General features: G+C 40.5%; 1 protein-coding gene and 3 non-coding genes across 7 annotated transcripts; all 4 read left to right on the forward strand.

Moving 5' to 3' along the window:
- Positions 1 to 574: 574 nt before the first annotated feature.
- Positions 575 to 26,780, forward strand: atg16l1 (ATG16 autophagy related 16-like 1 (S. cerevisiae)). Of its 4 annotated transcripts, none has more exons than XM_066666728.1 (20): positions 575 to 759; positions 971 to 1,152; positions 1,788 to 1,893; positions 2,563 to 2,656; positions 2,911 to 3,001; positions 3,167 to 3,240; positions 3,367 to 3,618; positions 6,575 to 6,640; positions 6,849 to 6,935; positions 7,232 to 7,291; positions 20,449 to 20,551; positions 21,567 to 21,672; positions 22,615 to 22,685; positions 22,971 to 23,042; positions 23,667 to 23,787; positions 24,107 to 24,212; positions 24,413 to 24,562; positions 24,851 to 24,898; positions 25,033 to 25,134; positions 25,416 to 26,780. In XM_066666728.1, the coding sequence occupies exons 3-20, from the start codon at positions 1,788 to 1,790 to the stop codon at positions 25,507 to 25,509; spliced, it is 1,803 nt and encodes a 600-aa protein (XP_066522825.1). In that variant the 5' UTR covers positions 575 to 759; positions 971 to 1,152; the 3' UTR covers positions 25,510 to 26,780. The 4 variants fall into 4 exon arrangements, with proteins under 4 accessions (XP_066522825.1, XP_066522824.1, XP_066522822.1 ...); XM_066666727.1 differs by having other exon boundaries at positions 971 to 1,099; XM_066666725.1 differs by lacking the exon at positions 971 to 1,152.
- LOC136671028 (small Cajal body-specific RNA 6) lies at positions 20,791 to 21,075 on the forward strand. Its single transcript, XR_010795677.1, has one exon. It is a non-coding gene; the product is annotated as a small Cajal body-specific RNA 6 (non-coding RNA).
- LOC136671017 (small Cajal body-specific RNA 6) lies at positions 21,996 to 22,279 on the forward strand. Its single transcript, XR_010795676.1, has one exon. It is a non-coding gene; the product is annotated as a small Cajal body-specific RNA 6 (non-coding RNA).
- On the forward strand, positions 23,246 to 23,512 carry LOC136671006 (small Cajal body-specific RNA 6). The gene has a single exon (XR_010795675.1). It is a non-coding gene; the product is annotated as a small Cajal body-specific RNA 6 (non-coding RNA).
- Positions 26,781 to 27,472: the final 692 nt, after the last annotated feature.

Here is a 27,472-nt window from a genome sequence, read left to right on the forward strand (position 1 = left end):
TTAACTTAGAATTGCATTCATCCATTCCTTGGCTGTAACCACTAATCCACTTCGGGGTCGCTACCAGGAATCACTGGGTACGCTGGATGGCGCCAGTCCATTGTTGGGTAAATCACACATTCTCTCACACATTCACGGCCATACGGACATTTTTGAGTCGCCAATCCACCAGCAAACGTGTGTTTTAAATTATTAGCCAAGTTACTAATTGCAACTATATACATTGATATTTTATTTACTAAACTCCAGAAATGTATTTTTAAAACTTTCTCATAACATTTGGAAATTATTTGTGAATTTGAATGTGTTTCTTCTTATTTACTGCTTTATGTTTATAAAATTATATTTTTAGGAAATTATGATTGTTGTTTTTTACATTGATTGAAATCAATGTTTCATGTATGTTTTATTTATTGTTTAGCTCATTCTATTTTAATGGTTGCTTTTATCTAAGGTAAAATTTTAATGGTTGCTTTTACCTTGTATTTACTGTTTAGTTGTTGTTTATTTGATGTATTTATTTCATTTAGTATCGTGACATCATCTTCCCGCGTGATTACCGTGGCGGAAGAGACGCAGCGCGAGAGCGGGTTGGACATGGCGGACCCGGATGTTGAGAGCGGAGTGGGCTAGAGCAGATTGTGATTAAATATTATTTTTTCACTTCTTACAGTTTATCGATCATTTTGATCAAATTTGAGTGGTCAGTGCCGATCAGGAGCATCGACCTGCTCCGAGAGAGACCCGTACAGCGCTCAGGTAACGAGTTCTGATGCATTAATGAACCCTAAGCAGAAACAGAGCAGCTAGTCGCTGTTATTACACCTTTATTAACGGTCCACGGACACAGTGTTTATTACACACCACACATTACGCACTACACACCCAAACCTAACTCTGCCATGAGCCTGGAGTTCATTCTCTAGCTTATTAAATCACCTAAAGTGTTTTTTCTCCGTTCCACCTTTAGTGATGCAGCAGTTAAGGTGCATTCCAACATTTAAGGTGGATCGGATGAACCAGGGTTCGCCAGAATGACATTGCTGCACCCTTTATTTGCACTGGACAGCCCTGTGATGACACATTTGGAACTTTTAAGGTGGACTGAAAAAACTTAGTGGGCGCAGGAGTGTATTTGCTCCCCAATTTAAGGTGGTAATTGAACATAAGCACGCAGCTAGGTATTTAAGTGCACAACTACAGTTGTAATTGTAAATAAACTGTTTCCAAACACATACCATGTTTAAAGTCTAATGTTTTCTTTCTGCTGAATCACAACATTAGTAAATAAACTCATAGTCCACCTTTAGACAAACAATACTTGGTCATAGCTTAAGGGAACCGCAAGGCTCAGTGTCTGGGATGTGGCAGAGTCATGGGATATCACAAATCCATCACCTCCTGCACATAGTTTTGCTAATTTCAGGGACTATTTAATTATCTCATTCCCACTGTGACCTTTTATTATGACATTCCTGTGTCGTAGTTAGTCACTGCACAAGTATCTAGTTCCTACATTTATATGTCACAACTTATCTCTGCCCCACACTTCCTCAGCTCTGTGGACCATCACAGAGATTTTGAAGCTGTAATTTTAAGGTAAAAATACTACACAGTGTTGCTTTAAATAAATGTAACATCTGATATGGGGACAGTGTGATAGCTGCTATTGGTTAGAAAATAATTTAAGGGGCGTAGCTAAAGTCATTACAAGAATGAGTTTTGTCTTCAGGATGATAGTACATAGTAAATCAAACATGAAATGTCTCCCTGTGTGTGTGTGTTAGATGGCAGGTCGTAGGGTTGAGTGTACATGGAAGAGACATGTTGTTGAGCAGCTGAAGCAGAGAGACCGAGTCCAGCGTCAGGCCTTTGAGGAGATCATTCACCAATGTGAGTACAGCTTCTTCAGTATGTCCTTTAATAAAAAGTGTCTGCCATGGTATAGCATGAATTTCCTGCCTGAGCTGGGAATGGAACCCCGGCCTGCTTTATGGAAAGCAGAGGGTTAACCAGTTGGCTTTTTCAACCACTTTTAAAGCATTTAAGACTGAGAAGTTGCAGGGTGACACTGATGCTTTCCAGAATAAGCCTGAGTGGAGTTTATGTAGGTTAATGTTACCTGCCAATAAAAGCTTATGTAGGTGTCATGTAGCCTACATCAGAACATTTCCTGCATCAGTTTGTATTTGGCCTTTATGCACATATTAGGAGATCCAGTTCTGAGCTGGATGCCCATATAAGGAGTTCTGGGCTGAGCTGGAATTCTCTGTGACAGAAATGAATGTGGTGTAAATCTCTGCCGTCGTGTGCTGTGGGAAACAAGACGTTTCCAAACCAGATTCACTTCCGTCTCGGTGCCCATTTCTCCAGTGATTTCTATGTGAACACACAACTGCAGAGATTTCCAAACGTCACATTAATTTCTATCAGAGAGAAATTCAGTTCAGACCCAGAAACCTTTATATGTGCAAAATGCTTGTGTTTATTGTGCTACAAATGAAACCATAAATATATAGCTTCACCCACTGTGTGTGCGTGTGCGTGTGTGTGTGTGTGTAGATAACAGATTATTGGAGAAGTCTGATCTGCAGTCTGTTTTGTCTGAGAGATTACAGACAGAGAAATATGAGCTACAGAACAGACATGACGTCAGGTCCGTCTCTCTCTCTCTCTCTCTCTCTCTCTCTCTTTCTCTTTCACTCTCTCTCTTTCTCTGTCTCTCTCTTTCTTTCTTTTGCTCTCTTTCTTTCTCTCTCTCTTTCTTTCTCTCTCTCTCTCTCTCTTTCTTTCTCTCTCTCTCACTCTCTCTCACACACACAGGCTTCTGAGATGGTATTAATAATACATACATACAAAAACTCAAACAATTTATATCAGCATTTGTTTTCTATGTGTATGTGTGTGTAGTCCTGGTGCTGAATCGCTGCAGCAGGAAATGGCTCAAATTCGAATACGACATCAAGAAGAACTCACAGAACTTCACAAGAAACGGGGAGAGGTCAGTAGTTCACACACTTACAAAAACAGTGTGTAAAGATGAATGATCAATTAACCAGATTAATCTGATTGTCTGAGCAGTCATTGTCTTGAGCAGTCACAGTCAAGTGCTGAATATGTTGAATGGATCTCTAATGTGTGTGTGTGTGTGTGTTGTTTTCTACAGTTGGCTCAGAGTGTGATTGAACTCAACAACCTGATTCAACAGAAAGACAAAGAGATACAGAGTAATGAGGCTAAGTGCGTATAAATGTGGTTGATCTACTTTAAATGGTGCCCCTTTCAAGCGTCTGCTACAAAGAAACTGCTCCAGCATTTAAGGTGCAATAGCAAATTAGAATCTGGTGTGTGTGTGTGTGTGTGTAGGATGTTGGAGTATCAGCAGCAGATTTCTCAGCTGGAGGGTGAAAGCCGGGACTTGCGAAACTCTCTGGCCGATCTGGAGCGAGCCAATCAGACGCTCCGAGATGAGTACGATGCTCTGCAGATCACCTTCAGTGCACTGGAGGAGAAACTACGGAAAACCACGGAGGACAATCAGGAGCTCGTCCAAAGGTGGATGGCAGAGAAAGCACAGGAGGCCAACAGACTCAATGCCGAGAATGAGAAGGACAGCAGGTCAGAGTAATATACACTTTGTGTGTGACGTTCTAAATACCGTCTGCTGGGTCATTCTGAAAAATCTGCCATTGAAACATGGGGAATATTATTATGGAAATGTTGAAATGATGAAAGTGAAGGTACCTTTAAAGGTTTATTTATATTTTAAGACAAACCCCGTTTCCAAATAAAGTTGGGAGACAAAGAGCAAAATGTAAATAAATAGAAAATGCAATTATGGACATATCATTTAAAGCCTATATTGAAAATAGTACAAAGACAACATGTTAAATTTGTAAAAAGTTTATTACATGAGCTGAGGCCCAGAGAAAGCAGCAGCATTTCTGGATCCTGTTAGTACATGCTGTCTTTTTCACATGACATTTTGTGGTTTTTGTAGATGCAGAGGAGAGTGGTTTTGGGAAGTGTTTTTCAGCTTGTGCAGTGATTTCCTTTACAGGTCTCTCTTTAAGTCCATGCCACCTGAAGACCACTGCCAGGATTGATTTCTCTGAATCCTCAGATTTTGTTTGGTACATGATCCCCAAATTCTTTACTCTTTAAAGTTGACATTAAAGTAAACATTATTCTTGAATTAAGGCAGTAGTTGCCCATTCAGTCTTTTACAGAGCGGTGAAGCCCTCCCCCTCTTTACTTATGATACTCTCCCTGAGATGTTCTTTTCAAACCTAATCATGTCACTCACCTTTTTTCGCCAGTTAACCTAATTTTTATTGATTTATTTAATTATTAAATATGGTGGTAAGTTAAGTTGGTAGCATTACAACTTCACTATTTTTGTCTTCCCCATCCACACATTTTTGGTACATGTTTCTATTATTGAATTCAAAATTTAATGCAAATATTTTTTTTCAAATAAAACCATAAAACTTCTTAGTTTTAACATTAGAGTGTTTTTAAAGTTACTTTCAATTAAATATAAGATTTAAATGATTTATGTATCACTACGTGGTTTGTTTGTTTTTGTTTTTTTTACCAACTTGCAGTGTCCCAGCAGTTTTAGATTTGTTAATTTTTTTATTATTATTTTTATTAAAGTATCTCCTAATGTACAAAAAAAACCCTATTATTTTAAACATAAAATTGAAGGTATGGTTTTCTCTTGATAAAAGGCTAAGCTCCAGTTTCTAAAAGATGGATTAAAATGTGTGAATTTCTGAGGAAAGGGTGGAGATGATCTGCCATTTAAGGTGAATGGATAGTTAATGGCCTATTTGTAAACTCTGAATAGAATCTGCTCTGGAATTTGAAAAGGAAGTAGGACACAGACTGTCAGGTAAACCTTGGGTTTCTGTTTGTTAAGACAAAGGTTTGTTTGTCTTAAATTGTTTAAAATTGAAAGTATTTTAAAGTATATCCACAAAATTAGCTGCACTGTAAATAAAGTGGGACCAGCGATGAATTATGGGAGTTGTAGTTTAGTTGCGTAGTGCTCTTAAGAGTACAGCTGAAATATTTACATTTCTCTAAAGATCTTTCAGAGAGTGTTTTTTAAATCTGTTATAAACCTTTCCCACTCTGAAGTGTTTTGAAAGGAACCAGCAGGTGACGCCTGTGAAACACACCCACTGTTTAAGGACACTCTGATATTGGGAACAGTGGTTTAATTAATCAAAATCATATTAACACAAAGAACTAAAATTAAAACCAAATATAACAGAATCACTACAAACACAATAAACCATCACCCAGTCATATCTTGTCCAGAGTTGTGAAAAACAACATTAAAATGAACTAAAACACAAGTGTTTGTCCTGACAAACAGCATCTACAAAGTACATGACATATATGTATTATTCTTTTAATTAATTGGCTACATTTAGTAACTTTTGTGTAATGACAGTTTATTTTTTCTTGATTAATGACGAGTAGCTGCTTCCCCAGAAAAGTTTAACATTTAAAATACTTTTTATTGCACAACCTCATGTGTTTTCTACAGTGTTAGTAAGAATGGATGATAATGTAAGAATGCTGATATCAAGATAATAAGCAGTTATATGTAAAAATATAAATAAGACACATTTCTTCCATTTGTTTCGTTTAAATGTAAGGATTCTGCTTGTAAATGGATTCTAATATTTATATTTTATTTACATATATTTGTTTAAGTATTACTATTTAAACATTTAATTTATTTTCATTTATAACTTTAGTGTAAGAATGTCATGTAAAAACAAATCTTTAAAAAGATACAAGGTAGGGTTCCTCTTTTGTTTCTTCATCCCACAGACACTCAAGTCTTTAAATGTAAATGTGAGAAACTCAGTGACTGAGGAGGTGATGTCCTGTTCTTTAAGATGGAATGGAAAGTTAATGGCCGGGTCGTCAGAGCTGAACAGAGGCTTAATCTTTGTGTTGATCGGTAAAAAGCAAAACTGGTTTGCATAAGAAATGAAGAGCCGTTAGTGTCTTGCGTCTGATTGGTTCTCCTGGAGATGGGGGGTTTTCCTCTGGGATTAAATGTGGCTCCAGGTTTGAGTTTGTTCAGAAACTGTTGGGGATTCAGAATGGTTTTGGTGCTGATATTTTTTTTTTAAAGCCAGCTGCTTGTCTGTGAGGAACATGAGGCTCTACAGTCTTTTCTGAAGAAATTTAAAGGTTTGTTAGTGTTGTACTTTGACATTTAACATGCAGCAGTGTTCTATCTACAGAAATAATGAAACAGTGAAAGAGCACTTACAACAAACTCAGTTCTGATTTTTCATCATTATTCTTGATCTCACGCTATTTCAGGAGTTTTTGCGTATCTTTATTGTTGTTTATTTTGGTATTTAAACTCAATATACAGCAATATGCCAGATACTGCTGATATTTTGTTGATTTTCTAAGTAAATCCTTTGACTTTTACGCTTTAATTGACTGAGTTATGTGGAACTCATCTTATAAACATCAGTGGCACTATAACTTTGCACTTGACTGTATAGTGAGTGTATGTTTTATTGTTTTTCTGCAGACGCAGACAAGCGAAGCTGCAGAAGGAACTTGCAGATGCTGCGAAAGAACCACTGCCAATCGACCCGTAAGTGTCCAAAGATGATCAATAATAATATTGACAGAGATAAACAGCATTTGTTTGTTTTGTAAGATACATGTCAGGGTCATCTCCTTAAGAACTGCAATCAAAGGAAATTTTGAAGCCAAAGATTTTTATTTTGATTTATTTGTTTATTTAATTTTATTTTTCCCTCTGTGAAAGAGAATATAACCCTGTTTACTCTTTCTCATAGGGAGGATGACATTGAGGTCCTGTCAGAGGATTCTGGGAAAGCAACAGGAGAGACGTCTCCAAACAGACTGGCCAGCAGGACTCCCAGGTACACACACACACACACACACACACACACACACAGAGTTAAATAATCAGTTTTTTCAGAGTGTTGGAAATATGGGGTTATTTTGCCATTGATGTAAAGTGGACAACCCAGTCTCAAAAACGTTTAGCCACAAATCAATCTTCAATCAATCAATCCACAAGCTGCTGACAGGTTTATTTGTATGGTATATTTGTACAGGTATATTTATTTGTTGTTAACACAAGATCTGGGTCTGTGTGGTGAATGTAAACGTTGGCAAACTTTTCAATAATGACTGTCTTTTTCTGTCTCCTCAGTAAACGTTTGTCCCAGCCTCCACCTGCTGGAATTCTGGACTCCATTTCCAATATCTTCGGGTATGGTTGTTGTGTGTGTGTGTGTGTGTGATTTCTTTACTCTCTGTGTGTTTGTTTTATGTCACTCTGTGTGATGTCAATTTTTGATTAATGTCTGTGTGTGGTGCCCGTGTGTGTGTGTACGATGTTTGTCTGTCAGTGTGCATGTTCAAACCTCTATTTATATGTGTGTGTGTGTGTATGACGTTTGTCTGTCAGTGTGCATGTTCAAACCTCTATTTGTGTGTGTGTGTGTGTGTGTATGATGTTTGTCTGTCAGTGTGCAGGTTCAAACCTCTATTTATATGTGTGTGTGTGTGTACGATGTTTGTCTGTCAGTGTGCATGTTCAAACCTCTATTTATTTGTGTGTGTGTATGATGTTTGTCTGTCAGTGTGCATGTTCAAACCTCTATTTGTGTGTGTGTGTGTGTGTATGATGTTTGTCTCTCAGTGTGCATGTTCAAACCTCTATTTGTGTCTGTGTGTGTGTACGATGTTTGTCTGTCAGTGTGCATGTTCAAACCTCTGTGTGGGTGTGTATGATGTTTGTCTGTCAGTGTGCATGTTCAAACCTCTATTTGTGTGTGTGTGTGTGTGTGTGGGTGTGTATGATGTTTGTCTGTCAGTGTGCATGTTCAAGCCTCTATTTGTGTGTGTGTGTGTGTGTGTGTGTACGATGTTTGTCTGTCAGTGTGCATGTTCAAATCTCTCTGTGTGTGTATACAATGTTTGTCTGTCCAGTGTGCATGTGTCTGTCTGTGTAAGATGTGTCTGTCTCTCTGTTTGTAAGATGTGTTTGTCTGTCTGTGTATAAGATGTGTTTATCTGTCTGTGTGTAAAATTTGTTTGTGTGTTAGATGTCTGTCTCTCTGTGTAAGATTTCTGTTTGTGTGTAAGATGTGTTTGTCTGTCTGTGTGTAATATCTGTCTGTCTGTGCAAGATGTGTTTGTCTGTCTGTGTGTAAGATGTCTGCCTGTCTCTGTGTGTGTGTGTGTGTGTGTGTGTGTGTGTGTGTGTACGATGTTTGTCTCTCAGTGTGTATGTTCAAACCTCTATTTGTGTGTGTGTGATGTTTGTCTGTCAGTGAGCATGTTCAATCCTCTCTCTCTCTCTGTGTGTGTGTGTGTGTGTGTGTATTATGTTTGTCTGTGTGTGTGCATGTTCAAACCTGTGTGTTTGTGTATGATGTTTGTCAGTGTGCATGTTCAATCCTCTGTGTGTGTGTGTGTACGATGTTTATCTCTGTGTGCATGTTCAAACCTCTATTTGTGTGTGTGTGATGTTTGTCTGTCAGTGAGCATGTTCAATCCTCTCTCTCTCTCTCTCTGTGTGTGTGTGTGTGTGTGTGTGTGTATTATGTTTGTCTGTGTGTGTGCATGTTCAAACCTGTGTGTTTGTGTATGATGTTTGTCTGTGTGCATGTTCAAACCTGTGTGTTTGTGTATGATGTTTGTCTGTCAGTGTGCATGTTCAAGCCTCTATTTGTGTGTGTGTGTGTGTGTGTGTGTATGATGTTTGTCTGTCAGTGTGCATGTTCAAGCCTCTATTTTTGTGTGTGTGTGTATGATGTTTGTCTGTCAGTGTGCATGTTCAAGCCTCTATTTGTGTGTGTGTATGTGTGTATGATGTTTGTCTGTCAGTGTGCATGTTCAAACCTCTATTTGTGTGTATACAATGTTTGTCTGTCAGTGTGCATGTTCAAATCTCTCTGTGTGTGTACGATGTTTGTCTGTCCAGTGTGCATGTGTCTGTCTGTGTAAGATGTGTCTGTCTCTGTGTGTAAGATGTGTCTGTCTCTGTGTGTAAGATGTGTCTGTCTCTGTGTGTAAGATGTGTTTGTCTGTCTGTGTGTAAAATTTGTTTGTGTGTTAGATGTCTGTCTGTCCGTGTAAGATTTCTGTTTGTGTGTAAGATGTGTTTGTCTGTCTGTGTGTAATATCTGTCTGTCTGTGTAAGATGTCTGTCTGTGTGTGTGTAAGTGTGTGTGTCTGTGTGTGTGTGTACGATGTTTGTCTCTCAGTGTGCATGTTCAAACCTCTATTTGTGTGTGCGTGTGTGTGATGTTTGTCTGTCAGTGAGCATGTTCAACCCTCTCTGTTTGTGTATGATGTTTGTCAGTGTGCATGTTCAAACCTCTATTTGTGTGTGTGTGTGTGTGTGTACGATGTTTGTCTGTCAGTGTGCATGTTCAAATCTCTCTGTGTGTGTATACAATGTTTGTCTGTCCAGTGTGCATGTGTCTGTCTGTGTAAGATGTGTCTGTCTCTCTGTTTGTAAGATGTGTTTGTCTGTCTGTGTATAAGATGTGTTTATCTGTTTGTGTGTTAGATGTCTGTCTCTCTGTGTAAGATTTCTGTTTGTGTGTAAGATGTGTTTGTCTGTCTGTGTGTAATTTCTGTCTGTCTGTGCAAGATGTGTTTGTCTGTCTGTGTGTAAAATGTCTGCCTGTCTGTGTGTGTGTGTATGTGTGTAAGTGTGTGTGTCTGTGTGTGTGTACGATGTTTGTCTCTCAGTGTGTATGTTCAAACCTCTATTTGTGTGTGTGTGATGTTTGTCTGTCAGTGAGCATGTTCAAACCTCTATTTGTGTGTGTATGATGTTTGTCTCTGTGTGCATGTTCAAACCTCTATTTGTGTGTGTGTGTGTGTGTGTGTGTGTGTGTGTGATGTTTGTCTGTCAGTGAGCATGTTCAACCCTCTCTGTGTGTGTGTATGATGTTTGTGTGTGTGCATGTTCAAACCTCTATTTGTGGGTGTGTATGATGTTTGTCTGTCAGTGTGCATGTTCAATCCTCTGTGTGTGTGTGTGTATGATGTTTGTCTGTGTGCATGTTCAAACCTCTATTTGTGTGTGTGTGATGTTTGTCTGTCAGTGAGCATGTTCAATCCTCTCTCTCTGTGTGTGTGTGTGTGTGTATATGATGTTTGTCTGTGTGTGTGCATGTTCAAACCTGTGTGTTTGTGTATGATGTTTGTGTGTGTGTATGATGTTTCTCTGTGTGCATGTTCAAACCTGTGTGTTTGTGTATGATGTTTGTCTGTGTGCATGTTCAAACCTCTATTTGTGGGTGTGTATGATGTTTGTCTGTCAGTGTGCATGTTCAATCCTCTGTGTGTGTGTGTGTGTATGATGTTTGTCTGTGTGCATGTTCAAACCTGTGTGTTTGTGTATGATGTTTGTCTGTGTGCATATTCAAACCTCTATTTGTGTGTGTGTATGATGTTTGTCTGTCAGTGTGCATGTTCAAGCCTCTATTTGTGTGTGTGTGTATGATGTTTGTCTGTCAGTGTGCATGTTCAAGCCTCTATTTGTGTGTGTGTGTGTGTATGATGTTTGTCTCTCAGTGTGCATGTTCAAACCTCTATTTGTGTGTGTGTGTGTGTGTGTACAATGTTTGTCTCTCATTGTGCATGTTCAAGCCTCTATTTGTGTGTGTGTGTGTGTGTATGAGGTTTGTCTGTCAGTGTGCATGTTCAAACCTCTATTTGTGTGTATGTGTGTGTGTATGATGTTTCTGTCAGTGTGCATGTTCAAACCTCTATTTGTGTGTGTGTGTGTGTGTGTGTACGATGTTTGTCTGTCCAGTGTGCATGTGTCTGTCTGTGTAAGATGTGTCTGTCTCTCTGTGTGTAAGATGTGTTTGTCTGTCTGTGTATAAGATGTGTTTGTCTGTCTGTGTGTAAAATTTGTTTGTGTGTTAGATGTCTGTCTGTCTGTGTAAGATTTCTGTTTGTGTTTGTCTGTCTGTGTAATATCTGTCTGTCTGTGTAAGATGTCTCTCTGTGTGTGTGTGTCTATGTGTAAGTGTCTGTGTGTGTGTACGATGTTTGTCTCTGTGTGCATGTTCAAACCTCTATTTGTGTGTGTGTGATGTTTGTCTGTCACTGAGCATGTTCAACCCTCTCTGTGTGTGTATGATGTTTGTCTGTGTGTGTGCATGTTCAAACCTGTGTGTTTGTGTATGATGTTTGTCAGTGTGCATGTTCAATCCTCTGTGTGTGTGTGTGTATGATGTTTGTCTGTCAGTGTGCATGTTCAAGCCTCTATTTGTGTGTGTGTGTGTGTGTGTGTGTATGATGTTTGTCTGTCAGTGTGCATGTTCAAGCCTCTATTTGTGTGTGTGTGTGTATGATGTTTGTCTGTCAGTGTGCATGTTCAAGCCTCTATTTGTGTGTGTGTGTGTATGTGTGTATGATGTTTGTCTGTCAGTGTGCATGTTCAAACCTCTATTTGTGTGTATACAATGTTTGTCTGTCAGTGTGCATGTTCAAACCTCTATTTGTGTGTATACAATGTTTGTCTGTCAGTGTGCATGTTCAAATCTCTCTGTGTGTGTACGATGTTTGTCTGTCCAGTGTGCATGTGTCTGTCTGTGTAAGATGTGTCTGTCTCTGTGTGTAAGATGTGTCTGTCTCTGTGTGTAAGATGTGTTTGTCTGTCTGTGTATAAGATGTGTTTGTCTGTCTGTGTGTAAAATTTGTTTGTGTGTTAGATGTCTGTCTGTCCGTGTAAGATTTCTGTTTGTGTGTAAGATGTGTTTGTCTGTCTGTGTGTAATATCTGTCTGTCTGTGTAAGATGTCTGTCTGTGTGTGTGTAAGTGTGTTTGTCTGTGTGTGTGTGTACGATGTTTGTCTCTCAGTGTGCATGTTCAAACCTCTATTTGTGTGTGCGTGTGTGTGATGTTTGTCTGTCAGTGAGCATGTTCAACCCTCTCTGTTTGTGTATGATGTTTGTCAGTGTGCATGTTCAAACCTCTATTTGTGTGTGTGTGTGTGTGTACGATGTTTGTCTGTCAGTGTGCATGTTCAAATCTCTCTGTGTGTGTATACAATGTTTGTCTGTCCAGTGTGCATGTGTCTGTCTGTGTAAGATGTGTCTGTCTCTCTGTTTGTAAGATGTGTTTGTCTGTCTGTGTATAAGATGTGTTTATCTGTTTGTGTGTTAGATGTCTGTCTCTCTGTGTAAGATTTCTGTTTGTGTGTAAGATGTGTTTGTCTGTCTGTGTGTAATTTCTGTCTGTCTGTGCAAGATGTGTTTGTCTGTCTGTGTGTAAAATGTCTGCCTGTCTGTGTGTGTGTGTGTGTGTGTCTGTGTGTGTGTACGATGTTTGTCTCTCAGTGTGTATGTTCAAACCTCTATTTGTGTGTGTGATGTTTGTCTGTCAGTGAGCATGTTCAAACCTCTATTTGTGTGTGTATGATGTTTGTCTCTGTGTGCATGTTCAAACCTCTATTTGTGTGTGTGTGTGTGTGTGTGATGTTTGTCTGTCAGTGAGCATGTTCAACCCTCTCTGTGTGTGTGTGTGTGTATGATGTTTGTGTGTGTGCATGTTCAAACCTGTGTGTTTGTGTATGATATTTGTCTGTGTGCATGTTCAAACCTCTATTTGTGGGTGTGTATGATGTTTGTCTGTCAGTGAGCATGTTCAATCCTCTCTCTCTCTGTGTGTGTGTGTGTATATGATGTTTGTCTGTGTGTGTGCATGTTCAAACCTGTGTGTTTGTGTATGATGTTTGTGTGTGTATGTATGATGTTTCTCTGTGTGCATGTTCAAACCTGTGTGTTTGTGTATGATGTTTGTCTGTGTGCATGTTCAAACCTCTATTTGTGGGTGTGTATGATGTTTGTCTGTCAGTGTACATGTTCAATCCTCTGTGTGTGTGTGTGTGTGTATGATGTTTGTCTGTGTGCATGTTCAAACCTGTGTGTTTGTGTATGATGTTTGTCTGTGTGCATATTCAAGCCTCTATTTGTGTGTGTGTGTGTGTGTGTATGAGGTTTGTCTGTCAGTGTGCATGTTCAAACCTCTATTTGTGTGTATGTGTGTGTGTATGATGTTTCTGTCAGTGTGCATGTTCAAACCTCTATTTGTGTGTATGTGTGTGTGTGTGTACGATGTTTGTCTGTCCAGTGTGCATGTGTCTGTCTGTGTAAGATGTGTCTGTCTCTCTGTGTGTAAGATGTGTTTGTCTGTCTGTGTGTAAAATTTGTTTGTGTGTTAGATGTCTGTCTGTCTGTGTAAGATTTCTGTTTGTGTTTGTCTGTCTGTGTGTAATATCTGTCTGTCTGTGTAAGATGTCTCTCTGTGTGTGTGTAAGTGTGTGTGTCTGTGTGTAAGTGTCTGTGTGTGTGTACGATGTTTGTCTCTGTGTGCATGTTCAAACCTCTATTTGTGTGTGTGTGATGTTTGTCTGTCACTGAGCATGTTCAACCCTCTCTGTGTGTGTATGATGTTTGTCTGTGTGTGTGCATGTTCAAACCTGTGTGTTTGTGTATGATGTTTGTCAGTGTGCATGTTCAATCCTCTGTGTGTGTGTGTGTATGATGTTTGTCTGTCAGTGTGCATGTTCAAGCCTCTATTTGTGTGTGTGTGTATGATGTTTGTCTGTCAGTGTGCATGTTCAAGCCTCTATTTGTGTGTCTGTGTGTATGATGTTTGTCTGTCAGTGAGCATGTTCAATCCTCTGTGTGTGTGTGTGTGTATGATGTTTGTCTGTCAGTGTGCATGTTCAAGCCTCTATTTGTGTGTGTGTGTATGATGTTTGTCTGTCAGTGTGCATGTTCAAGCCTCTATTTGTGTGTGTGTGTGTGTGTGTGTATGATGTTTGTCTGTCAGTGAGCATGTTCAATCCTCTCTGTGTGTGTTTGTGTATGATGTTTGTCTGTGTGCATGTTCAAACCTCTGTTTGTGTGTGTGTATGATGTTTGTCTGTCAGTGTGCATGTTCAAATCTCTATTTGTGTGTGTGTGTGTGTGTATGATGTTTGTCTGTCAGTGTGCATGTTCAAGCCTCTATTTGTGTGTTTGTACGATGTTTGTCTGCCAGTGTGCATGTTCAAACCTCTATTTGTGTGTGTGTGTGTGTGTGTGTATGATGTTTGTCTGTCAGTGTGCATGTTCAAACCTCTATTTGTGTGTGTGTATGTGGGTGTGTATGATGTTTGTCTGTCAGTGTGCATGTTCAAGCCTCTATTTGTGTGTGTGTGTGTGTGTGTGTGTGTGTGTGTATGATGTTTGTCTGTCAGTGTGCATGTTCAAGCCTCTATTTGTGTGTGTGTGTGTGTATGATGTTTGTCTCTCAGTGTGCATGTTCAAACCTCTATTTGTGTGTATGTATGTGTGTGTGTGTGTACAATGTTTGTCTCTCATTTTGCATGTTCAAACCTCTATTTGTGTGTGTGTATGATGTTTGTCTGTCAGTGTGCATGTTCAAGCCTCTATTTGTGTGTGTGTGTGTGTATGATGTTTGTCTGTCAGTGAGCATGTTCAATCCTCTGTGTGTGTGTGTGTATGATGTTTTTCTGTGTGTGTGCATGTTCAAACCTGTGTGTTTGTGTATGATGTTTGTCTGTCAGTGTGCATGTTCAAACCTCTATTTGTGTGTGTGTGTGTGTGTGTGTACGATGTTTGTCTGCCAGTGTGCATGTTCAGACTTCTATTTGTGTGTGTGTGGGTGTGTATGATGTTTGTCTGTCAGTCTGCATGTTCAAGCTTCTATTTGTGTGTGTGTGTGTATGATGTTTGTCTCTCAGTGTGCATGTTCAAACCTCTATTTGTGTGTATGTGTGTGTGTGTGTACAATGTTTGTCTCTCATTTTGCATGTTCAAGCCTCTATTTGTGTGTGTATGATGTTTGTCTGTCTGTGTGTAAAATTTGTTTGTGTGTTAGATGTCTGTCTGTCTGTCTGTGTGTAAGATGTCTCTCTGTCTGTGTGTATGTGTGTGTGTGTGTGTGTGTGATGTTTGTCTGTTAGTGAGCATGTTCAACCCTCTCTGTGTGTGTGTGTGTGTGTATGATGTTTGTGTGTGTGCATGTTCAAACCTGTGTGTTTGTGTATGATGTTTGTCAGTGTGCATGTTCAATACTCTGTGTGTGTGTATGTATGATGTTTCTCTGTGTGCATGTTCAAACCTGTGTGTTTGTGTATGATGTTTGTCTGTGTGCATGTTCAAACCTCTATTTGTGGGTGTGTATGATGTTTGTCTGTCAGTGTGCATGTTCAGACCTCTATTTGTGGGTGTGTATGATGTTTGTCTGTCAGTGTGCATGTTCAAACCTCTATTTGTGGGTGTGTATGATGTTTGTCTGTCAGTGTGCATGTTCAGACCTCTATTTGTGTGTGTGTGTGTGATGTTTGTCTGTCAGTGTGCATGTTCAATCCTCTGTGTGTGTGTGTGTATGATGTTTGTCTGTGTGCATGTTCAAACCTGTGTGTTTGTGTATGATGTTTGTCTGTGTGCATGTTCAAACCTCTATTCGTGGGTGTGTGGGTGTGTATGATGTTTGTCTGTCAGTGTGCATGTTCAAGCCTCTGTGTGTGTGTGTGTGTGTGTGTGATGTTTGTCTGTCAGTGTGCATGTTCAAACCTCTGTTTGTGTGTGTGTGTGTGTGTGTGTGTGTGTACGATGTTTGTCTGTCAGTGTGCATGTTCAAACCTCTATTTGTGTGTGTGTGTGTGTGTGTGTGTACGATGTTTGTCTGTCCAGTGTGAATGTGTCTGTCTGTGTAAGATTTGTCTGTTTGTGTACAAGATGTGTTTGTCTGTCTGTGTGTAAGATTTCTGTGTGTGTGCAAGATGTGTTTGTCTGTCTGTGCATATTCAAACCTCTGTTTGTGTGTGTGTGTACAATGTTTGTCTGTCAGTGTGCAAGTTCAGACCTCTATTTGTGTGTGTGTGTGAGATATTTGTCTGTCTGTGTACATGTTCAAACCCCTGTGTGTGTGTGTGCAATGTTTGTCTGTCTGTGTACATGTTGAAACCTGTGTGTGTACGATGTTTGTCTGTTCATGTTCAAACCTCTGTTTGTGTGTGTATACAATGTTTGTCTGTCTGTCTGTGTGTAAGATGTCTGTCTGTGTGTGTCTGTCTGTCTGTGTGTAAGATGAGTCTGTCTGTGTGTAATATCTGTCTGTGTGTAAGATGTGTCTGTCTGTCTGTGTAAGGTGTCTGTCTGTCTGTGTGTAATGTCATTCTGTCTGTGTGTAATGTGTCTGTCTGTCTGTGTGCAATGCGTGTGATGTGTGTCTGTCTGTCTGTCTGTGTGTAATGTGTCTGTCTGTGTATGTGTAAGATGTGTGTCTGTGTGTGTGCAAGATGTCTGTCTGTCTGTGTTTAATATGTCTGTCTGTCTGTAATGACATTCTGTCTGTGTGTAATGTGTCTGTCTTTGTGTGTGTAAGATGTGTCTGTCTGTCTGGGTGTAATGTGTGTGTGTCTGTCTGTCTGGGTGTAATGTGTGTTTGTGTGTGTGTCTGTCTGTCTGTCTGTGTGTGTGTGTGTCTGTCTGTCTGGGTGTAATGTGTGTGTGTCTGTCTGTCTGGGTGTAATGTGTGTGTGTGTGTGTGTCTGTCTGTCTGGGTGTAATGTGTGTGTGTGTGTGTGTGTCTGTCTGGGTGTAATGTGTGTGTGTGTGTGTGTGTCTGTCTGTCTGGGTGTAATGTGTGTGTGTGTGTGTGTCTGTCTGGGTGTAATATGTGTGTGTCTGTCTGTCTGGGTGTAATATGTGTCTGTCTGTCTGTGTGTGATTAAGATTTTTGTCTGTCTGTGTGTAATCTGTCTGTCTGTATGTAATGTGTCTGTCTTTATGTAAGATGTCTGTCTGTCTGTGTAATATGTCTGTCTGTCTGTGTGTAATATGTGTCTGTCTGTCTGTGTGTAATGTGTAAGATGTCTGTGTGTAAGATGTGTGTCTGTCTGTCTGTATGCAATGTGAGTCTGTCTGTCTGTAATGACATTCTGTCTGTGTGTAATGTGTCTGTCTGTGTGTGTGTAAGATGTGTCTGTCTGTCTGGGTGTAATGTGTGTGTGTGTGTGTGTGTGTCTGTCTGTCTGGGTGTAATATGTGTGTGTCTGTCTGGGTGTAATGTGTGTCTGTCTGGGTGTAATGTGTGTCTGTCTGGGTGTAATGTGTGTCTGTCTGGGTGTAATGTGTGTCTGTCTGGGTGTAATATGTGTCTGTCTGTCTGTGTGTAATATGTGTCTGTCTGTCTGTGTGTGATATGTGTCTGTCTGTGTGTAAGATGTCTGTGTGTCTGTCTGTCTGTGTGTAATATGTGTCTGTCTGTCTGTGTGTAATATGTGTCTGTCTGTCTGTCTGTGTGTAAGATTTTTGTCTGTCTGTGTGTAAGCTGTCTGTGTGTGTGTGTGTGTCTGTCTGGGTGTAATATGTGTGTGTCTGTCTGGGTGTTCTGTGTGTAATATTTCTGTCTGTCTGTGTGTAATATGTGTCTGTCTGTCTGTGTGTAATATGTGTCTGTCTGTGTGTAAGATGTCTGTGTGTCTGTCTGTCTGTCTGTGTGTAATATGTGTCTGTCTGTCTGTGTGTAATATGTGTCTGTCTGTGTGTAATGTGTGTCTGTGTAATATCTGTCTGTCTGTATGTGTGTAATGTGTCTGTCTGTGTGTAATATGTGTCTGTCTGTCTGTGTGTAATGTGTGTGTCTGTCTGTGTAATATGTGTCTGTCTGTCTGTGTGTAAGATGTGTTTGTCTGTCTGTGGGTAATGTGTCTGTCTGTGTGTAATGTGTGTCTGTCTGTGTGTAAGATGTCTGTGTGTAATGTGTGTCTGTCTGTGTGTAATATGTGTCTGTCTTTATGTAAGATGTTTGTCTGTCTGTGTGTAAGATGTGTCTGTCTGTCTCTGTCTGTCTGTTTGTGTGTAATATGTGTCTGTTTGTCTGTGTGTCTGTCTGTGTGTAATATCTGTCTGTCTGTGTGTAATATGTGTCTGTCTGTCTGTGTGTAATATGTCTCTGTTTGTCTGTCTGTCTGTCTGTGTGTAATGTGTCTGTCTGTCTGTGTGTAATGTGTCTGTCTGTCTGTCTGTGTGTAATGTGTCTGTCTGTCTGTGTGTAATGTGTGTAAGATGTGTCTGTCTGTGTGTAATATGTGTCTGTCTGTCTGTGTAATATGTGTATAAGATGTGTCTGTCTGTGTGTAATGTGTGTCTATCTGTCTGTGTGTAATGTGTGTCTGTCTGTGTAATGTCTGTCTGTCTGTATGTGTGTAATGTCTGTGTGTCTGTCTGTGTGTAATATGTGTCTGTCTGTGTGTAATGTGTGTCTGTCTGTCTGTGTAATGTGTGTCTGTCTGTGTAATGTCTGTCTGTCTGTCTGTGTGTAGTATGTGTCTGTCTGTCTGTCTGTCTGTGTGTAATATGTGTCTGTCTGTCTGTGTGTAATATGTGTCTGTCTGTCTGTGTGTAATATGTGTGTCTGTTTGTAATATGTGTCTGTCTGTCTGTGTGTAATGTGTGTCTGTGTTTATGCAAGATGTCTGTCTGTCTGTGTGTAATATGTGTGTCTGTGTGTAATATGTGTCTGTCTGTGTGTAATATGTGTGTCTGTTTGTAATATGTGTCTGTCTGTCTGTGTGTAATGTGTGTCTGTGTTTATGTAAGATGTCTGTCTGTCTGTGTGTAATATGTGTGTCTGTGTGTAATATGTGTCTGTCTGTGTGTAATATGTGTCTGTTTGTAATATGTGTCTGTCTGTCTGTGTGTAATGTGTGTCTGTATGTAAGATGTCTGTCTGTCTGTGTGTAATGTGTGTCTGTCTTTATGTAAGATGTCTGTCTGTGTGTAATATGTGTTTGTGTGTTAGATTTCCGTCTGTGTAAGATGTCTCTTTCTGTTTGTGTGTAAGATGTGTCTGTCTGTCTGTGTGTAATGTGTGTCTGTCTTTATGTAAGATGTCTGTCTGTCTGTGTGTAATGTGTCTGTCTGTCTGTGTGTAATGTCTATGTGTGTGTCTGTCTGTGTGTAAGATGTTTGTCTGTCTGTCTGTGTGTAATGTCTGTCTGTGTGTAATGTGTGTGTCTGTCTGTGTTTAATGTGTCTGTGTGTAAGATGTCTGTGTGTAGTATGTTTGTCTGTCTGTCTGTGTGTAGTATGTGTCTGTCTGTCTGTGTGTAATATGTGTCTTTTTGTCTGTCTGTGTGTAATATATGTCTGTCTGTCTGTGTGTAATATGTGTCTGTCTGTGTGTAATATGTGTCTGTCTGTCTGTGTGTAAGATTTGTGTCTGTTTGTAATGTGTGTCTGTATGTAAGATGTCTGTCTGTTTGTGTGTAAGATGTGTCTGTCTGTCTGTGTGTAATGTGTGTCTGTCTTTATGTAAGATGTCTGTCTGTTTGTGTGTAAGATGTGTCTGTCTGTCTGTGTGTAATGTGTGTCTGTCTTTATGTAAGATGTCTGTCTGTTTGTGTGTAAGATGTGTCTGTCTGTCTGTGTGTAATATGTGTCTGTCTGCGTGTAAGATTTCTGTCTGTCTGTGTGTAAGATGTGTGTCTGTCTCTGTGTAATATGTGTTTGTGTGTAAGATTTCCATCTGTGTAAGATGTCTGTCTGTTTGTGTGTAAGATGTGTCTGTCTGTCTGTGTAATGTGTGTCTGTCTGTCTATCTGTCTGTCTGCGTGTAATATGTGTCTGTCTGTCTGTGTGTAATGTGTGTCTGTCTTTATGTAAGATGTCTGTCTGTTTGTGTGTAAGATGTGTCTGTCTGTCTGTGTGTAATGTGTGTCTGTCTTTATGTAAGATGTCTGTCTGTTTGTGTGTAAGATGTGTCTGTCTGTCTGTGTGTAATATGTGTCTGTCTGCGTGTAAGATTTCTGTCTGTCTGTGTGTAAGATGTGTGTCTGTCTCTGTGTAATATGTGTTTGTGTGTAAGATTTCCATCTGTGTAAGATGTCTGTCTGTTTGTGTGTAAGATGTGTCTGTCTGTCTGTGTGTAATGTGTGTCTGTCTTTATGTAATATGTGTCTGTCTGTGTGTAAGATGTGTGTCTGTCTGTCTATCTGTCTGTCTGCGTGTAATATGTGTCTGTCTGTATGTAAGATGTATGTCTGTGTGTAATATGTGTCTGTCTGTGTAATATGTGTTTGTCTGTCTGTGTGTAAGATTTCTGTCTGTTTGTGTGTAAGCTGTCTGTCTGTATCTAAGATGTCTGTGTGTAAGATGTGTCTGTCTGTTTGTGTGTAAGATGTCTTTCTGTGTGTGAGATGTCTATCTGTATGTCTGTCTGTGTGCAAGATGTCTGTCTGTCTGTGTGTAAGACAGACATCCTCTTTTCATATTTACGTATCCCTTTACATTGGACTGGTGTGTGTATGCGATTGTATGTTAGTATGTGGTGATAGTGTGTATGAGTGTCTGATGTTGTGTGTGTTTGTTCCAGTAGGAAGCGCTCTCTGAATTCTCACGGCTCTCCGGAGAGTGTGGAGGCCCCGTCCGGAGTGTGTGCCGAGGTTCGAGTGCCATCTACTGCACTCCATGTCTTCGTAAGTCACTTTAACCGTTTAGAACCCTTGTCCTGTTTACACTTAGCGTTTACACACGATCTCAGATATATTATATAAATATCCAGTCAGAACATCCTCTCCTTCAAGACTCTAGATCTCTTTCCTGATTAAAACTCCCATTAAAACTGTGATTAGGGCTCTTCTCAAGCGCAGTTTCTGGCTGTTCCTGATCACATCATCATTGTTATTGTGGTAAATCCTGTGGAACTGTTGCTGAAGGTCAGTGATGTGATGTAAAAGGTCTGAAGCCCAGCTCTTTCTGCCCTTGGCTCCTCCCAGCAGCCCCTGCTGTTTCCCAGCATGCTCTAGGTGTGTGTAGCTGGTTTGCGGGGCTGCTGATATTGATGCAGCAGAGGGTGTGTGTGTGTTTCTGAAAGAAGACAGATACACACAAACTCTTCAGCGTACACGTATGCTCATTACATGCAGACAGACTCAGGAGGTTGGAGGTGCAATAGAGAGCTAATCTGTGGCTTGTGATCTCCAGTTTTCAAGCTGAGACCTTCTTTACATTTCCGTAAATCATCAAAACGTTAGTAAATCTCAGAAAAAGAACAAAGTGCAAAGTGAGGAGTGCGGTGTGTTCTCCCTGTGTCTGCATGGGTTTCCTCCGGGTGACTGTCTGTGAGAAGTGTGGTGTGTTCTCCCTGTGTCTGCGTGGGTTTCCTCCGGGTGCTCCCGTTTCCTCCCATGCTTCAAAAGCACACGCTGGTAGGTGGATTAGAGACTGAAATGTGTCCGAAGGTTTGAGTGAATGTGTGTGTGTGTCGCTCTGTGAAGGACTGGCACCCCCTCCAGGGTGTGTTCCTGCCTTGCGCCCAGTGATTCCGGTTAGGCTCCGGACCTGCATTCTGATTCAGAAGCTTAAGCTCTACAATGTGAATTAATTATTTATTAAGGTGGACAGAATAATTAAAATGTGTCTTAATTTTCTGATATGGTTTTTCTTATTTCAGTGTATCATTCATAACTGGTAAATCCTTCTCTTGTTCAGGATGCTCATGATGGCGAGGTGAATGCAGTGAGGTTTAGCCCTGGATCTCGTCTCTTAGCCACAGGAGGGATGGACCGCAGGGTGAAGCTGTGGGAGGTGGTTGCAGGTAATGTATATTACAGTATTACAATACACTACAAACTCAAAGGTTTGGAAATCCATCCATTGTTTCCATGAAGTTTATGAAGCTTTTGTTCCTCTTTGAGCAGCAATGGTCCCTACTTTTATAGAAAGCTATTGCAATAGAAACTGGAACATTTCTGTAAGGAACTCAGCATAAGGCAGCGTGCCCTTAGTCTCATGTGCAGCTGCTCTACATTTGTCCTGTCAGTGCTTTACTATTAATCCACTACAGTGGATGGAATCTATAATTATAAAGGGTGTCTGCGTACGTTTGAACAGGTCGTACGTCTTTTAAAGGTCAGTTAAGGTCAGTGATGTGATGTAAAAGGTCTGAAGCCCAGCTCTCTCTGTCCTCAGCTCCTCCCAGCAACCCCTGCTGTTTCCCAGCATGCTCTAGTTGTGTGTAGCTGGTTTGCAGGGCTGCTGATATTAATGTGGCTGAGGTGTGTGTGTTTTTAAAGATGAGATGAGAGACACAAACACAGTTTCAGCACACACACACACACATACATATGTACACTCTCAGGAGGATGGATGTGCACTGAAGAGCAGATCTGAGGCTTGTGATCTCCAGTTTTCAAGCTGAGACCTTCTACAATTTCTATTAAGGGATTTGTTATTAGTAAATTTGTGAGTTGGTTGTAAGGCCGCCTTAAATCATGCAGCTGTACACTTGGGTAACTTTTTTTTTTTTTTCATTTTTTCTCCATACCACATTAAATGAATGGAATTTACCCTTTATTTATTCATATATGTATGTGAACAGTGTGGGGAGGAAACTGGAAATGTTTCATTGTAAAATCTCCAAAGACCTCCCTTTATATTAAATTAATAATTTTTAAAAAATGTGAGTGATATTAATTATAAATCATGACTTTTTGAAGTGTGGCATAAAATTACTATATAAACACGTGTGTGTGTTTAGGTCATTGTGAACCTAAGGGGGCGTTGACGGGCAGCAACGCTGGAATCACAAGCATCGAGTTTGACAGCGCTGTGAGTTCAATTTATAACACAAGTAACACAGCTTTGGCCTTTTAACTGATGTAATACAGCTCCATCCAATTTGTCTGGGATGTTACTTATTATGTTATTATTTTATTAGCCAATGCCCTTCTTTTCAGAGGAACTATAGACTTAAAGGTCCCCAGTTGTTATTACTGTGAAGAGACTCACTCTAGGGCCGGTCTGATATTATTTCTCTGATCACATATTACACTAATAATATCACACTGGGTGATATTACGGTTCTACATGTTCATGGAGTGTGTTTTTCCTCAGGGCTCATATCTGTTGGCTGCTTCCAATGACTTTGCCAGTAGAATTTGGACAGTGGATGACTACAGACTGAGGGTAAGCACAGACAATCTGTTTATTGTTATCAGCGCACTGGGGCAGGTTTTGTTCTTCTCTTTACTTTCATTCAGATGAGGAATTCCATCAGTGCACTCACACACACACACACACACACACACACACACAGTGAGTGTTTTGAGTTTCTACAGAGAAAAATCACTCTCGCTCTCACACCTCAAAGCTGATTGGTCAGTGCTGAAGGTCAGTGATGTGAAGTAAAAGGTCTGAAGCCCAGCTCTCTCTGTCCTCGACTCCTCCCAGCAGCCCCTGCTGTTTCCCAGCATGCTCTAGGTGTGTATAGCTGGTTTGTGGGGCGGCTGATATTAAGGTGGCTGAGGTGTGTTTGTTTGTTTCTGAGAGAAGAGACAGACAAACGCACAGTTTCAGCCCACACACACACACACACTAAGGAGGATGGACGTGGAGTATAGCTGAGCTACTGATCTGAATCTGAGAAGTCTGAGACCTGAATAAAATACTGTTTTTATTTTCTGTGTGTGTTTTGGGTGGATGTATGATGCATACTAGTCACTACCAGTGCTAACTGTGTGTGTGTGTGTATGTGTATGTGTGTGTGTGTGTGTGTGTGTGTGTGTGTGTGTGTGTGTGTGTTTCCTACAGCACACACTAACAGGTCACAGTGGGAAGGTTCTGTCCGCTCGGTTCCTATTGGATAATGCTCGTATTGTCTCCGGCAGCTACGACCGGACCCTCAAACTGTGGGATCTCCGCAGCAAAGTCTGTAAGAAACAGCTACTTTAATTTGAACAGTTTATGGACGTGATCATTTATTATACATTAGTTCCATAAAAATACAGCTCACGTGAGACAAAGAATCAAATGACTTATTTTTTAATTGAAGTCCATCGGTTTATGCTCCATGGATCGGGTCCCCCACATGGGAGGGACCCTCTTTATTACAGGTTTTATACAGAATTTCTGACACATCCAGGCCACTGGGTGTCAGTATAACTGCTGCTTCATAGCGTGTACCCTATTCCATGCACATCCTCTTTAGCCCCTCCTCTACAGTGTATTCTATGTTCTCCTGGTTCTCTCAGGTATGAAGACGGTTTTTGCTGGTTCCAGCTGTAACGACATTGTCTGCACTGAGCAATGTGTGATGAGTGGCCATTTTGACAAGAAGGTTCGCTTTTGGGATATTCGGTACGTGATGTCACTAGGTGGATGTGGTGGATGTGACAGGGTGGATGTGACTGGTCAACTTTTGTGGGTTCTTTAGTTCTGTGTGTTCTTTAGTTCATGTGTGGTGTTCCTCAGGGATGGGTAATGGGGAATTTAAAACATTTTTACAAGTTAAAATAACTGCTGACTGTGTGTGTGTGTGTGTGTGTGTGTGTGAGAAGGTCTGAGAGTATTGTGTGCGAGTTGGAGCTCTTGGGACGCGTTACATCATTAGATCTGAATCACGATCGAACAGAGTTACTGACCTGTTCCCGAGACGACCTGGTGAAAATCATCGACCTCCGTAACAACGCCGTGAGACAGACCTTCAGGTAAATAATCTTACACACACACACAAACACTCAGTCTCATAATCACAGTCTCACACTCACCCTCATTCACTCTTACTAGAAGCTTCCTGAATCTGAGATTTTATTGTGCATTTGATAACGTTTATACATTTTCAGCTCGACCCTGAGGTTTCAGTCGTGTGATTGGTGGGGGGCCCAATGTTTATATGACGTCAATTCCTATTCCTTATTTAAAACTTTTCAAATGGTTGTCCTGCCCGAAGTGGACGCTTGGCTGTAATAGATGTGTTTGTGTTTGTGTTTTTTCAGTGCTCAGGGCTTTAAATGTGGCTCAGACTTCACCAGAGTTACCTTCAGGTGAGTTTGTCTTCATGAAGCTGTTGACTGGTCCACAGTAAAGGGGCTGACGTGGCAAGTTTTTTATAAGGAGATATAAACAAACGTTTAAATGATGTGAAGTATTATTCAGTTCGTGTATGTGTGTGTTTCAGTCCTGATGGGAGTTATGTGGCAGCAGGTTCTGCAGATGGTGTTCTGTATGTCTGGAACGTTCTGACGGGGAAATTGGACAAAACCCTGGACAAGAACCACAGGTCAGTTTAGCTTCTGTCCAGTTTAGCCTTCATTTTTTATAATAATCGTAATAGTATATGCTACACATATTAGTTTACTTTATCTTAAGCATCCATCTAGTTTAGATTTACCCTCTGTCATCTTCTGCTCTCCATGATTCCACCCTGAGAGTTTCACTTCAGCTTCTTGATACTTTGTTGTACCCATGGTCCTGGCTTGTTACTCACTCACTCACTTACTCATATTTAGCAGGGCACCACAAGGGGCACCCTTTTAATGCGTGTTTTTTGTGTGTTAATAGCTCTGCCATTAACTCTGTGTCGTGGTCTCCATCTGGGACGTACGTAGTCAGCGTTGAGAAGGGCAGCAAAGCAGTGCTCTGGTCTGATCTCTGATTGGTCAGCATCTTCCCTGGCTCTATGTGATTGGACGAAACGACCTGTTAAAAGACAAAGCAGAAAGAGAGCTGCTCTTTTCCTCTCTGGCACTCAGACTGCGTTTCCCAGGATTCAATGTGGCTGAGGGGCGGAGTTTATGACCCAACACTATAACCACATTCATATCTATCAGCACTCCTATAGAATCTCTCTCTTTCTCTCTCTCTCGCACACTCACACACATCAGAACATAAACATCTGGATAATCAGACTCGTCTGTTTGTTGCAAATTTATTTAACAGGGTCAATAATTTTTGCTTTTTTCCTGTTCTTCTTGCCTTACGTATTTGAGCGACCCCTGGAGGCCTGTATGTTGGTGTAGTTGAGTTTGGCTGCAGCTGCCTGGTTCTTCCACTAGAGAGCACTCTTCATCACGTTTTCCTCGTTTCTCCAGTTGCTTGCTGCTACTGGATGGGTTCTGCAAAGCCCTGCCTTTTATTTGTGGACTTGAAATGAAGTATGCAGCTGTTTTAAAAACATGTAAAACATTTTAAATCATATTTAAAGGAACAGTTCACTGATTAAAATCAGATTTGTCAATTTTCCCCATGAAGCAATGCCCCTAATGTAACAGAAATGTTTTGGGTGAATGTAAACTTCCATTGACCTTGTTGCTCCAGTTCTGTGGCTAAAGACACAAACCTCTGACACCAAACGTGACCACACCTGGGATAATGGGAATATTCTGTAAATTAGATTTTTTTTTATAAACTATTGAGACCTAAATAGACACTGTATTTCTACAGGGGAGGAGAGAGATGTACTACAAAGCAAGATATCTCAGTTTTTCCAGATAACTTAAGCCCAGAATCAAGCCTGTCCAACAGGAGTCTCCCTCAGCTTCTTTAGACTTTAGACTTAAGTTAGCTGGCTAACTGAGAAATCTTGCTTTGTAATATTTCCCCCAGGGTTTTCAGTTGATCTGGATAATTCTAGCCCATAGTATTGTCTGTGCTGTAGGAATGTCCTCATGTTAAACTCGCTTCAGGCTGAAGTTGTCTGCCATGTGAATTATTCATAGTTTTCAGTAAATGAAAATCTACGTACAGTGACTGTAAATGATAAAACCTGGAACAGTGTGACTGCAGCAAACAGTGGAGGGAAACTCCACTCAAAATGTTTACTAGGATTTTGGTGGGCTTCCCTTTTAAGGCTTTATTTTACAAGATGAACAGCAGAAGCTAAAGAAATTATCAGTTCTTTGAGATAATACTGTACCCCCCCCCCCCCCCCCCCCACAAAAAAAAAGGAAGTTAAAATTAAGGTTAATATAAAAGAGTTCAAAATGTAAATGAAAAAATTGTAAATGTAAACAATGTGAAAATGTTTGTGCAGTTTCAGCTTCCATTTTTTTGTTGTTTTTTTTTTTTTTGTATAGCCATGCACTCACACATGAGCCACCTCTGCTTGTTCTGTCCATAATGAGCTCATATTGTGGGCATGGTTTAGACTCACTGACATAAGACATGAGCCAGTCAGCGCTGCACTTCTATCCCCTGTTTCTTTAAGCTCCACCCCCTTCAATGCTGATACCGTTTTATGCCCATATAAGGCATCCCAGGTCTAGGTTTGATTTTCATATGTGAAAAATAGATGTAAAACACACTGAATAGGCACTGGCTTCTGGATAATTCGGCTGATCTAACTTTATATTGCATGGAGCCAAACACAACAATGTGGTTTACTGAGTGCCAGGGTCTGAATGGCTTTGCTTTTTGGGTGGGGGGCGGGGCCTGAGTTCAGCACTGTCAGATTCCTTGTGGGTGGGGCAAAGGGTGACCTCTGTATCCCACTGGCTAAAGAAGTGTTTTAAGTTATGATAAATGGTTAAACATTTATGACGTGTCTGTGTTATGTCTGAGAAATATTTACACACCAACAACAATCGTTCATAAACAAGACGAGGTGTATCTTATACATA

This window comes from Hoplias malabaricus, chromosome 1 (assembly GCF_029633855.1).
Source record: "Hoplias malabaricus isolate fHopMal1 chromosome 1, fHopMal1.hap1, whole genome shotgun sequence".
In the NCBI taxonomy this organism is placed as follows: Eukaryota; Metazoa; Chordata; class Actinopteri; order Characiformes; family Erythrinidae; genus Hoplias; species Hoplias malabaricus.